This window comes from Notolepis coatsorum (genome assembly GCF_963971535.1).
Source record: "Notolepis coatsorum genome assembly, contig: SCAFFOLD_828, whole genome shotgun sequence".
Lineage (NCBI taxonomy): Eukaryota > Metazoa > Chordata > Actinopteri > Aulopiformes > Paralepididae > Notolepis > Notolepis coatsorum.
Window position 1 is genome coordinate 64,840 of NW_028171171.1, and position 12,500 is coordinate 77,339.

A 12,500-nucleotide genomic window follows, 5' to 3' on the forward strand; every position below is an offset into this window, starting at 1 on the left:
GTGTGTGTGTGTGTGTGTGTGTGTGTGTGTGTGTGTGTGAGTGATGTGTGTGTGTGTGTGTGTGTGTGTGTGTGTGTGTGTGTGTGTGCGTGTGTGTGTGAGCGAAACAAGGCATCTGTTTCATTCACTCCACTAACTTACCTTTATTGATTTTTGGGAGCATGTGAAATGTAATCACTTCATCATCTCTCTCCTCTATGAATAACATTATTATACAGATGGTTCAGATGGGCACTTCTTGTAAATGCCAGCAGTAAAACCTGAACCTACAGTAGCAGGTGAAGCACTGCATGAAAGACTTACAGTATCTCAGAAGTATCTACATTCGTCTTACCCAATAAAACCAATATAAACCAACATATCTGCATGCCATGCTGTGTAATAACAACATAGCTCATGTCACGGTCCTTTAAAATCTACCATTAAAAACCAGCGTAATGCTAGAGGACACCTGTCTCTATAACCATGAAAACCATTGGCGTCGGCATGGCTGGGTAGTGTAGAGGTCTAAGCACTAGAGTGGCTGGGTAGTGTAGAGGTCTAAGCACTAGAGTGGCTGGGTAGTGTAAACGTCTAAGCACTGGAGCGGTTGGGTAGTGTAGAGGTCTAAGCACTAGAGTGGCTGGGTAGTGTAGAGGTCTAAGCACTAGAGAGGCTGGGTAGTGTAGAGGTCTAAGCACTAGAGTGGCTGGGTAGTGTAAACGTCTAAGCACTGGAGCGGCTGGGTAATGTAGAGGTCTAAGCACTAGAGTGGCTGGGTATTGTAAACGTCTAAGCACTGGAGCGGCTGGGTAATGTAGAGGTCTAAGCACTAGAGTGGCTGGGTAGTGTAGAGGTCTAAGCACTAGAGAGGCTGGGTAGTGTAGAGGTCTAAGCACTAGAGTGGCTGGGTAGTGTAAACGTCTAAGCACTGGAGCGGCTGGGTAGTGTAGAGATCTAAGCACTAGAGTGGCTGGGTAGTGTAGAGGTCTAAGCACTAGAGTGGCTGGGTAGTGTAGAGATCTAAGCACTAGAGGCTGGGTAGTGTAGAGGTCTAAGCACTGGAGCGGTTGGGTAGTGTAGAGGTCTAAGCACTAGAGAGGCTGGGTAGTGTAGAGGTCTAAGCACTGGAGCGGTTGGGTAGTGAAGAGATCTAAGCACTAGAGTGGCTGGGTAGTGTAGACGTCTAAGCACTGGAGCGGCTGGGTAGTGTAGAGGTCTAAGCACTGGAGCGGTTGGGTAGTGAAGAGATCTAAGCACTAGAGTGGCTGGGTAGTGTAGACGTCTAAGCACTAGAGTGGCTGGGTAGTGTAGAGGTCTAAGCACTGGAGCGGTTGGGTAGTGAAGAGATCTAAGCACTAGAGTGGCTGGGTAGTGTAGACGTCTAAGCACTGGAGCGGCTGGGTAGTGTAGAGGTCTAAGCACTAGAGTGGCTGGGTAGTGTAGAGGTCTAAGCACTAGAGTGGCTGGGTAGTGTAGAGGTCTAAGCACTAGAGTGGCTGGGTAGTGTAGACGTCTAAGCACTGGAGCGGCTGGGTAGTGTAGAGATCTAAGCACTAGAGTGGCTGGGTAGTGTAGAGGTCTAAGCACTAGAGTGGCTGGGTAGTGTAGAGGTCTAAGCACTAGAGTGGCTGGGTAGTGTAGACGTCTAAGCACTGGAGCGGCTGGGTAGTGTAGAGATCTAAGCACTAGAGTGGCTGGGTAGTGTAGAGGTCTAAGCACTAGAGTGGCTGGGTAGTGTAGAGGTCTAAGCACTAGAGGCTGGGTAGTGTAGAGGTCTAAGCACTGGAGTCTGGGTAGTGTAGAGGTCTAAGCACTAGAGGCTGGGTAGTGTAGAGGTCTAAGCACTAGACTAGGCTGGGTAGTGTAGATGTCTAAGCACTAGAGGCTGGGTAGTGTAGAGATCTAAGCACTAGAGGCTGGGTAGTGTAGAGGTCTAAGCACTGGAGCGGTTGGGTAGTGTAGAGGTCTAAGCACTAGAGAGGCTGGGTAGTGTAGAGGTCTAAGCACTAGAGTGGCTGGGTAGTGTAGACGTCTAAGCACTGGAGCGGCTGGGTAGTGTAGAGATCTAAGCACTAGAGTGGCTGGGTAGTGTAGAGGTCTAAGCACTAGAGTGGCTGGGTAGTGTAGAGGTCTAAGCACTAGAGGCTGGGTAGTGTAGAGGTCTAAGCACTGGAGGCTGGGTAGTGTAGAGGTCTAAGCACTAGAGGCTGGGTAGTGTAGAGGTCTAAGCACTAGAGGCTGGGTAGTGTAGAGGTCTAAGCACTAGAGTGGCTGGGTAGTGTAGAGGTCTAACCACTAGAGGCTGGGTAGTGTAGAGGTCTAAGCACTAGAGGCTGGGTAGTGTAGAGGTCTAAGCACTAGAGTGGCTGGGTAGTGTAGAGGTCTAAGCACTAGAGGCTGGGTAGTGTAGAGGTCTAAGCACTAGAGGCTGGGTAGTGTAGAGGTCTAAGCACTAGAGGCTGGGTAGTGTAGAGATCTAAGCACTCGCCTACAACCGCAGAGACCCAGGGTTCAAATACCGGAGTCGGCGGTACCTTAGTCAGTCGTCCCTACGAACACAATAGACAGTGGGAGGCTGGTGGGGTATGGAGTCCTGGTAGTTTGCAACAGTGACTCCTACTGGTCGGTCGGGGCTCCTGTTCAGCAGGGAGGTGGTCTGGGGGAGATAGCTTGAACCTCCTAGCTGTCAGGTGAAAATAAGTGGCTTGGCGACTGTGCATGTATCGGAGGAGGCATGTGGTAGTCTACACTCTCCCCAGACCAACAGTAGGGCAGCATGTGATAGTCTACACTCTCCCCAGACCGACAGTAGGGAAGCATGTGGTAGTCTACACTCTCCCCAGACCAACAGTAGGGCAGCATGTGGTAGTCTACACTCTCCCCAGACCGACAGTAGGGCAGCATGTGATAGTCTACACACCCTCCCCAGACCGAGAGTAGGGCAGCATATGGTAGTCTACACCCTCCCCAGACCAACAGTAGGGCAGTATGTGGTAGTCTACACTCTCCCCAGACCGACAGTAGGGCAGCATGTGGTAGTCTACACCCTCCCCAGACCGACAGTAGGGCAGCATGTGGTAGTCTACACCCTCCCCAGAATGACAGTAGGGCAGCATGTGGTAGTCTACACTCTACCCAGACCGACAGTAGGGTAGCATGTGGTAGTCTACACCCTCCCCAGACCGACAGTAGGGCAGCATGTGGTAGTCTACACCCTCCCCAGAATGACAGTAGGGCAGCATGTGGTAGTCTACACCCTCCCCAGACTGACAGTAGGGCAGCATGTGGTAGTCTACACCCTCCCCAGACCGACAGTAGGGCAGCATGTGGTAGTCTACACTCTCCCCAGACCGACAGTAGGGTAGCATGTGGTAGTCTACACCCTCCCCAGACCGACAGTAGGGCAGCATGTGGTAGTCTACACTCTCCCCAGACCGACAGTAGGGCAGCATGTGGTAGTCTACACCCTCCCCAGACCAACAGTAGGGCAGCATGTGGTAGTCTACACCCTCCCCAGACCGACAGTAGGGCAGCACGTGGTAGTCTACACCCTCCCCAGACCGACAGTAGGGTAGCATGTGGTCGTCTACACCCTCCCCAGACCGACAGTAGGGCAGCGCAACGACCAGGGGGAGAATTGACATTAACGACTAAATTAGGGGATTGGAGAAATAGGCAGGAAGAAAAAAAGAACAAAATAACACGTGGTACGCATCCACTCATCCACTGTATCAGTGAGCCATACCTCAGGCTCTCATAAACAGCTGTGGTAAATATTTACCAACTGTTTTTATTTGTGCGCCTGGAAAGGAGTGACGGGAACGCAGCTCTATGAATACGCTCCATCTGTCGTTGCTTCAACATCCAACCAACCGGTGATCTACGTTTGTGAATGTGGGCGCTTATTTTCCAGAATTTCACGGCCTGCTGGTTGTAACGGTAGCAGCTAGCATCCAGCGGCTCCTAGCGGCTAAGCTAAAGAACAAACACCATCACTATGCACCGGCAACTCTCATGGTTAACGGTAGAGAATAGGCTGGTTTTCAACACAGTTAAATTTTTCAGGAACACTGTCTTTTCGTCTCAACCTGTTTTCATATACAAACAAATTGTCAAATGCAGTGAAGTTCATTCTTATTTTACTAGGTCAGCTGATGATGGACAGATTATGTTACCACGTCCAAAATCAAATGCTTTAAAGAGGACTGTTGTTTATCGTGCCATCAATCATTGGAATAACTGCCCACTGAACATAAGTAAATTGAATAGTAAAGTGTCTTTCAAATACCACCTGAGAATGCACTACTTAAATATGTGAGCAAAATATTCTGATGTTGATAATGATGTCTACAATGTTTTACTGTTTTTAGACAATGTTACAATGTTTTTAGATAATGATGTCTACAATGTTTTACTGTTTTTAGATTATCATTGTTAATTGTGATTGTCATATGTATCTCATGTTGTTATGTTTTGTGTTTTCTGTTGTCTTTATATGTGGACCCCAGGAAGACTAGCTCGCCACTTAGGTGACAGCTAATGGGGATCCTTTTAAACAATAAACAATAAACTGGTGAGCAATGTAATTGCCCTGTGTTTCCACACGGCAGGACCTTACGGCACGGCACGCAAAGCCTGTGGTAGTGCATTCATCAAATGGGTATGATGTCATAAGACTGATTCAAATGTGTATGATGTCATGAGACTGATTCAAATGTGTATGATGTCATATGAGACTGATTCAAATGTGTATGATGTCATGAGACTGATTCAAATGTGTATGATGTCATGAGACTGATTCAAATGTGTATGATGTCATGAGACTGATTCAAATGTGTATGATGTCATGAGACTGATTCAAATGTGTATGATGTCATGAGACTGATTCAAATGTGTATGATGTCATGAGACTGATTCAAATGTGTATGATGTAATAAGACTGATCACACCCACGTGTTTTTTTCCATGTAAATTAGCGGCAACTACAAACAATTGCCAGGCTTGCTAGCCATGCGGTAGTTGATTGAACCCCATGTTTGGATAGGTTTTTCGTGGTGATCTGCTTCATTGTGTGTAGAGGTTGTTTGTAAGACAATGTGTTACCAAAGTCTGCCTCTGAATTTGAGGGAGTTTTGAATGATTTTGAAAAGCGCTAATGCCATGTGTTAGTATGTGGTTGTATCAGGTTAATATAATCTTTTCTGTCAAGTCATGGCAGGGTGTGGCGCACACCATAATGTCCCTGTGCCTGTGTTAGACATCAGTGGGCATCAGCACAAAAGCATGACTTCACTGAAGCCATAAAATGCATCGCCAGAGAACGCAACTATGTCTCCCGACAATGGCGGGTCTAGTTTTTGTCCTATGGCCCAGAGCACTCAGACAGCGCCCTATTTCAGTAAATGACAAATGTTACAATAGTTAGCGTTCATAACAGCATCCTTATCAATCATAACCACTACACACTCCTGAGATGTTTTTAGCATGCTCCAACTCCAATACAACATATATAAAATAAAGACACACTGCTGGTCACAGTGCAAGCTGCAGCAACATGCATCCATCGCAATCAATTGTCCTGGGATGGCAAATAAATGACGTTGTCAAGATCCTGGCTCCTCCTGCTCCTGGATGCCCCTGACGACGGGGCCTTTGGGAGAGCGTCCAGCAGCCAGTCAATACTCTGCTCAGAGGCTCAGAGGCACAGAGGCACGGTCTGATGAGGCCTGCGCCTTGGCAGGCATCTCTGCCAAAAGCTGTTGTACTCGGAGCAGCAGATACAGAGAAATTGAGCGTTTTATTACGCCAACGATCAGATAAAGCCGTGCCATCCAACGGAGAGTGCTTTGTGGGGGAAACCATATGCTCTGAGCGAGGTCCAACACTGTGCTGATACCATGCCAGCTGATGATACATGCACTGGTGGTGATGATAGAAGCTACGGGCAGGCTGTTCAGCTTGTGGGGTATTGATGGTGGGTGGCCCCCCCAGGTAGTGTTTTTTCTTCTTCTTCTTTTAATATATATTGTGAATCATGATAAACTAATCATTAAAAAAGTCAAGACATCGAGTCAGATATGTGTCCCAAAATGATTTCTTAAATATTTGAGAATGTCAAAATAAGAGTGTCAGCCTGATACTATGGCATACATCTATTACCAACGCGATGCCCATCAACTGGATTATTTAACATGTGATTTTCCTACTGGAAAGTACAAAGTTATACAACGATTGTCCTGTACTGTATGTGTGGTGATTAATCACATGTAATCACCATGTAATAACAACCATGTGTGAATGAGTACATGTGTATATCACATATAGGGAGGTGTAGTGGTTACGTCATTGCTGTTTCCGGCCGGTCCACCTCGCTTGAAATTGCAACGTATTTCCCCATTGCCCATTTCTAAATCGGCTCGTTTAAAACAAATAAAGCATGAACATTTGCATGGTGTACCTTTCTGTGCGTATTCATCCACAGTCTATAGCTCAACATGAAAATATTCACAATTAATCGTAGAAAAGAATCGCCGAATTTTATTTCAACCAAAAATGCTTAAACAATAATGTGAGTGATAGAAGGGAACTCATTTTGTGCAAAAATGGAAAGCTTTCCAATGTTCATGAGGCAGAATTGTTACAATAGCCGATAATACATTTTCCCAATGATAAATCCCTATACGGGTGGACCTCGCGGGCGGACCAAAGTGACGTCAGACTACACCTCCCTATTAGCAGGGGTGTTCTGGGCGCACGGGATCTGCTCTTCAACCTCGTTGTGTCCTTTCTAGAAGTAGTAGCAGTAGGAGTATACAGTATGCACATGTAGTATGTATAGGAGTATACTGCATGGAGCCAATTATGTCACTTTACAAATACCTTTGGAGCTTACTGTCCAAAGACCTCTGGAGCTCTCTCTATGTAGGTCCAATTATATGAATGCATGTGTTTAACTCACCTGTTATTGTTCCTGAGTTTGACGTGGCCCCCAGGCTCCAGGATCTGCCCGTTCTTCAGCCAGGTCAGCTGGGGCAGCGGCTCGCCCTGTGCCTGGCAAGTGAAGATGGCAGTGGTGCCAACGGGCCGCGCGATGGACTGTGGAGGCTGCACAAACTCTGCTGGGGCTGAGGGCGAGAGAGAGAGAGAGAGAGAGAGAGAGAGAGAGAGAGAGAGAGAGAGAGAGAGAGAGAGAGAGAGAGAGAGAGAGAGAGAGAGAGAGAGAGAGAGAGAGAGAGAGAGAGAGAGAGAGAGGCGTCAGGGAGAGATGCCCTGGGCCAAGCCTTCCAGACTGGTATTACATTATTAATTAAAAAACTAGCCGCCTTGTTGAGAGAGAGGGAGACAGAGATTAGGGTGAGATTATTCAGATCTCAACGTGAAGCGCTGATGTTCTACGGAGCGACTAACGCCGAGGTATTAGACGCAACATAATGTCACAAATCATCATCATGCCTGGGATCAGATCAAGAGGATTAGAGGAGACATCAGATCGTTATGGAGACGACGGAGGGAGAGGAAGAAATAAATAAGAGAGAGCGAGAGAGCGAGATGAGGGGAGGTGAAAAATGCTTGAGAGGGGGGGATGCTTGAGAAGCATTAACAACGGCGCTGATGCAACGAGGTGTCGCTGGGTTCAAAACCAAGACGTTTCAGTGCAAAGTAAGTGGTGCAATTTGTAATCCTCCTCTCCTCCTACTGCCCCATCCTCCTCTCCTCCTCCTGTTCCATCCTCCTCTCCTCCTCCTGCCCCATCCTCCTCTCCTCCTGCTGCCCCATCCTCCTCTCCTCCTGCCCCATCCTCCTCTCCTCCTCCTGTTCCATCCTCCTCTCCTCCTCCTGCCCCATCCTCCTCTCCTCCTGCTGCCCCATCCTCCTCTCCTCCTGCCCCATCCTCCTCTCCTCCTGCTGTTCCATCCTCCTCCTCTCCTCCTCCTCTCCTCCTCCTGCCCCATCCTCCTCTCCTCCTGCTGCCCCATCCTCCTCTCCTCCTGCTGCCCCATCCTCCTCTCCTCCTGCTGCCCCATCCTCCTCTCCTCCTGCTGCCCCATCCTCCTCTCCTCCTCCTGCCCCATCCTCCTCTCCTCCTCCTGTTCCATCCTCCTCTCCTCCTCCTGCCCCATCCTCCTCTCCTCCTGCTGCCCCATCCTCCTCTCCTCCTCCTGCCCCATCCTCCTCTCCTCCTGCTGCCCCATCCTCCTCTCCTCCTGCTGCCCCATCCTCCTCTCCTCCTCCTGCCCCATCCTCCTCTCCTCCTGCTGCCCCACCCTCCTCTCCTCCTCCTGCCCCACCCTCCTCTCCTCCTCCTGCCCCATCCTCCTCCTGCCCCACCCTCCTCTCCTCCTCCTGCCCCACCCTCCTCTCCTCCTCCTGCCCCATCCTCCTCTCCTCCTCCTGCCCCATCCTCCTCTCCTCCTCCTGTTCCATCCTCCTCTCCTCCTCCTGCCCCATCCTCCTCCTCTCCTCCTCCTGCCCCATCCTCCTCTCCTCCTGCTGCCCCATCCTCCTCTCCTCCTCCTGCCCCACCCTCCTCTCCTCCTCCTGCCCCACCCTCCTCTCCTCCTCCTGCCCCATCCTCCTCTCCTCCTGCTGCCCCATCCTCCTCTCCTCCTCCTGTTCCATCCTCCTCTCCTCCTCCTGCCCCATCCTCCTCTCCTCCTCCTGTTCCATCCTCCTCTCATCCTGCTGCCCCATCCTCCTCTCCTCCTGCTGCCCCATCCTCCTCTCCTCCTCCTGCCTCATCCTCCTCCACTCCTCCTCTCCTCCTGCCTCATCCTCCTCCTCTCCTCCTCTCCTCCTCCTGCCCCATCCTCCTCTCCTCCTGCCCCATCCTCCTCTCCTCCTCCTGCCCCGTCCTCCTCTCCTCCTTCTGCCCCATCCTCCTCCTCTCCTCCTCCTCTCCTCCTCCTCTCCTCCTCCTGCCCCATCCTCCTCCTCTCCTCCTCCTCTCCTCCTCCTCTCCTCCTCCTGCCCCATCCTCCTCTCCTCCTCCTGCCCCATCCTCCTCTCCTCCTCCTGCCCCCGTCCTCCTCTCCTCCTCCTGCCCCATCCTCCTCCTCTCCTCCTCCTCTTCCTCCTCCTGGCCCCATCCTCCTCCTCTCCTCCTCCTCCTCTCCTCCTCCTCTCCTCCTCCCTGCCCCGTCCTCCTCTCCTCCTCCTCTCCTCCTGCCCCATCCTCCTCTCCTCCTGCCCCATCCTCCTCTCCTCCTCTCCCTCATCCTCCTCTCCTCCTCCTGCCCCATCCTCCTCTCCTCCTCCTCTCCTCCTCTCCTCCTGCCCATCCTCCTCTCCTCCTCTCCTCATCCTCCTCTCCTCCTCCTGCCCCATCCTCCTCTCCTCCTCCTCTCCTCCTCCTCTCCTCCTCCTGCCCCATCCCTCCCTTCCTCCTGCCCCATCCCTCCTCTCCTCCTCTCCTCATCCTCCTCTCCTCCTCCTGCCCCATCCTCCTCTCCTCCTCCTGACCCATCCTCCTCTCCTCCTCCTGCCCCATCCTCCTCTCCTCCTCCTGACCCATCCTCCTCTCCTCCTCCTGCCCCATCCTCCTCTCCTCCTGCCCCATCCTCCTCTCCTTCTCCTGCCCCATCCCTCCTCCTCTCCTCCTCTCCTCCTCCTGCCCCGTCCTCCTCTCCTCCTCCTGCCTCATCCTCCTCTCCTCCTCCTGCCTCATCCTCCTCCTCTCCTCCTCTCCTCCTCCTCTCCTCCTCCTGCCCCGTCCTCCTCTCCTCCTGCCCCGTCCTCCTCTCCTCCTCCTGCCCCATCCTCCTCTCCTCCTCCTGCCCCATCCTCCTCTCCTCCTCTCCTCCTCCTGCCCCATCCTCCTCTCCTCCTCTCCTCCCTCCTCTCCTCCTCTCCTCCTCTGCCCCGTCCTCCTCCCTACCCAGCTGGAAGCCCACGTCTCATTAGTATAATAACTTATTAGCTCTAAGTGGCTCGCTGTACTCAGCGGTAAAGACGGCACCAGGTAATCTAACTCAAACACTCATTACCTTCAGCCGGTGTTCCAGCAATTACTCTTCTTGTTTGAGCTGCCGGATGGGAGCTAGCGTACCGCTAACCGCACACTCAGCTGTCCCGCCAGTGCACACACAACCACACACACGCACGCACGCACGCACGCACGCACGCACGCACACACACACACACAAACACACACACACACACACACACACACACACACACACACACACACACACACACACACACACACACACACACACACACACACACACACACAGAGACACACACACACAGAGACACACACACACACACGCACGCACACGCACGCACTAAGGAGTTAACAATGAACGGGATAACTTCAGTCATGTAATGTCGATAATAACTTAAACTTTAAAGACAATTACAGTCAGGGCACGCAAGGCGCTGTTGCGGCTAAGTGTGTTCGGAGTGGTCTGCGCGCAAGGTGACGTTATTACCGTTTGCCGCGCCTCCATTAGTTACATCGCAAGCCGACTATATTAACCACACTTTATAAACCGAGCCACCTGGTCCTGCAGGTTAGCCGCTTATATCGGACGCCATACATCTACATCACAACACCCTCTGTCCTCGTGGAACGGGTTTAACAGTAGAATCCTCTCCACTTCTTTCCGTCTCACTGCCCGTGATTAGTCGCACCCTATAGCCTCCTTAATTACGCATGTCATTTGGTATTTTGTTTTGTATAATGACATCTTTTTGGCCATTTTGAACTCGCTAAAAGGTTCAAACGACAACCTGGCGGTTAATGGGAAAATGTCACACTTTGAGGAATATGGTCAAATCTCTGCAATTGTTAGACTACTTCTGTCTTTGATCTACAAGTGATGTCGTGTAACTAATCAAATCAAATCAAATGTATTTGTAAAGCCCGCAAATCACACGTTAATGTCGGTGATAGTAGTGTTGCTATGGATAATCGATGGGTGGAGAATAAAACAGGCGAAATAGTTGGTATGTATGAACATATACGTGTAATAAAACACAAATATGTATTATGCAATAGCAACTGGGGTACATTTAAATAGATAGTCAAGTCAAGTCAAGTACATTTTATTTATATAGCACATTTCCAGGCAGCGGCAGCTGGCACCAAAGTGCTTCACAGGCAGGTTGATAAAAACAAAATAATACGATGCAAGATATAAAATTTAAAACACAGTAAAGCAATGAAAGTAATAAAAACAGGTAGGACACAGTAAAACAAAGAGGATAGAAGGGCCAGGGGTCTAGTGGTGATTCAGTGGGGGGGAAGGCCAAGGAGAACAGGTTTTTAAAAGTGATTTAAAAGCCTGCACGGTCTGGGCGGCCCGTACGCTGAGGGGGAGGCTGTTCCACAATCTAGGCGCTGCGGTGGAGAAGGCTCTGTCTCCCCTAGTCTTGAGCCTATAGTTCTAGGCACCACCAATAGCAGCTGGTCAGCTGATCTGAGGGATCGGTGGGGGGTGCGGTGGTGCAAGAGCTCGGATAGATAGGGAGGAGCCGTGCCATTTAGTGATTTAAAAACATTTAGGGCTAATTTAAAATCTATTCTAAAACGAACAGGTAGCCAGTGGAGCGAGGCCAAAACTGGGCTGATGTGCTTGTGTTTTTTTGTTTTGGTGAGGAGGGGCGGCGAAGCAGGGATAGAATAGAGCTAAGAACAACAACAGAAGATATCCTATATAATAATAATAATAATAATAATAATAATAATAATAATAATAATAATAATAATAATAATAATAATAATAATAATAATAATAATAATAATAATAATAATAATAATAATAATAATAATAATAATAATAATAATAATAATAATAATAATAATAATAATAATAATAATAATAATAATAATAATAATAATAATAATAATAATAATAATAATAATAATAATAATAATAATAATAATAATAATAATAATAATAATAATAATAATAATAATAATAATAATAATAATAATAATAATAATAATAATAATAATAATAATAATAATAATAATAATAATAGATTCAATTTGTACCGCACTTTATGTTTGTGAAAATCTCAAAGTGCTACAAAGGTAAAATGTTAAATGAATAAAAACAATTAAAATGAATAAAACAACCAATGAAAATGCCTAACATCTAAAAATAAAAGTAACAATTAAATTAAAAGAATATTTCAGGCAAAGGCCTTGTTAAAAAGAAAGGTATATCCTATTCTCATCTCGCTAGTGATATCTGTTGCTCCCCGCTGCCTCATTCGTATCGATCTCCGACCTCTCTGCTTCATCTGGCTTTTAATATATATATATTTTTGGAGCTGTACATAGCCATCTTTGTTATTTAAAATGTTTATAGTATAATATCTACATCCATATCCATATTTTAGTAATCTTATTTTATTCTATGCTAAATGTATTGTATTTTTATCTTATTTTATCTGCACTGCACACTTTTATAACTGTATATAGTCATCTTTATTTTAGTCATCTTATTTTATTCTATGCTAAATTTATTGTATTTTTATCTTATTTTATTATTAAGAATCTATCTTATTAT

General features: G+C 48.2%; 1 protein-coding gene across 1 annotated transcript in view; it reads right to left on the reverse strand.

Moving 5' to 3' along the window:
• Window positions 1-12,500, reverse strand: part of LOC311248327 (immunoglobulin superfamily DCC subclass member 3-like) — a gene marked incomplete at both ends in the record, with an annotated part of 31,785 nt that overhangs the window by 7,358 nt on the left and 11,927 nt on the right. Inside the window, one exon of the mRNA XM_084339229.1 lies at window positions 6,941-7,106. Coding sequence (XP_084195355.1) covers window positions 6,941-7,106 — 166 coding nt within the window. The remainder of the gene's footprint in view (window positions 1-6,940; window positions 7,107-12,500) is intronic.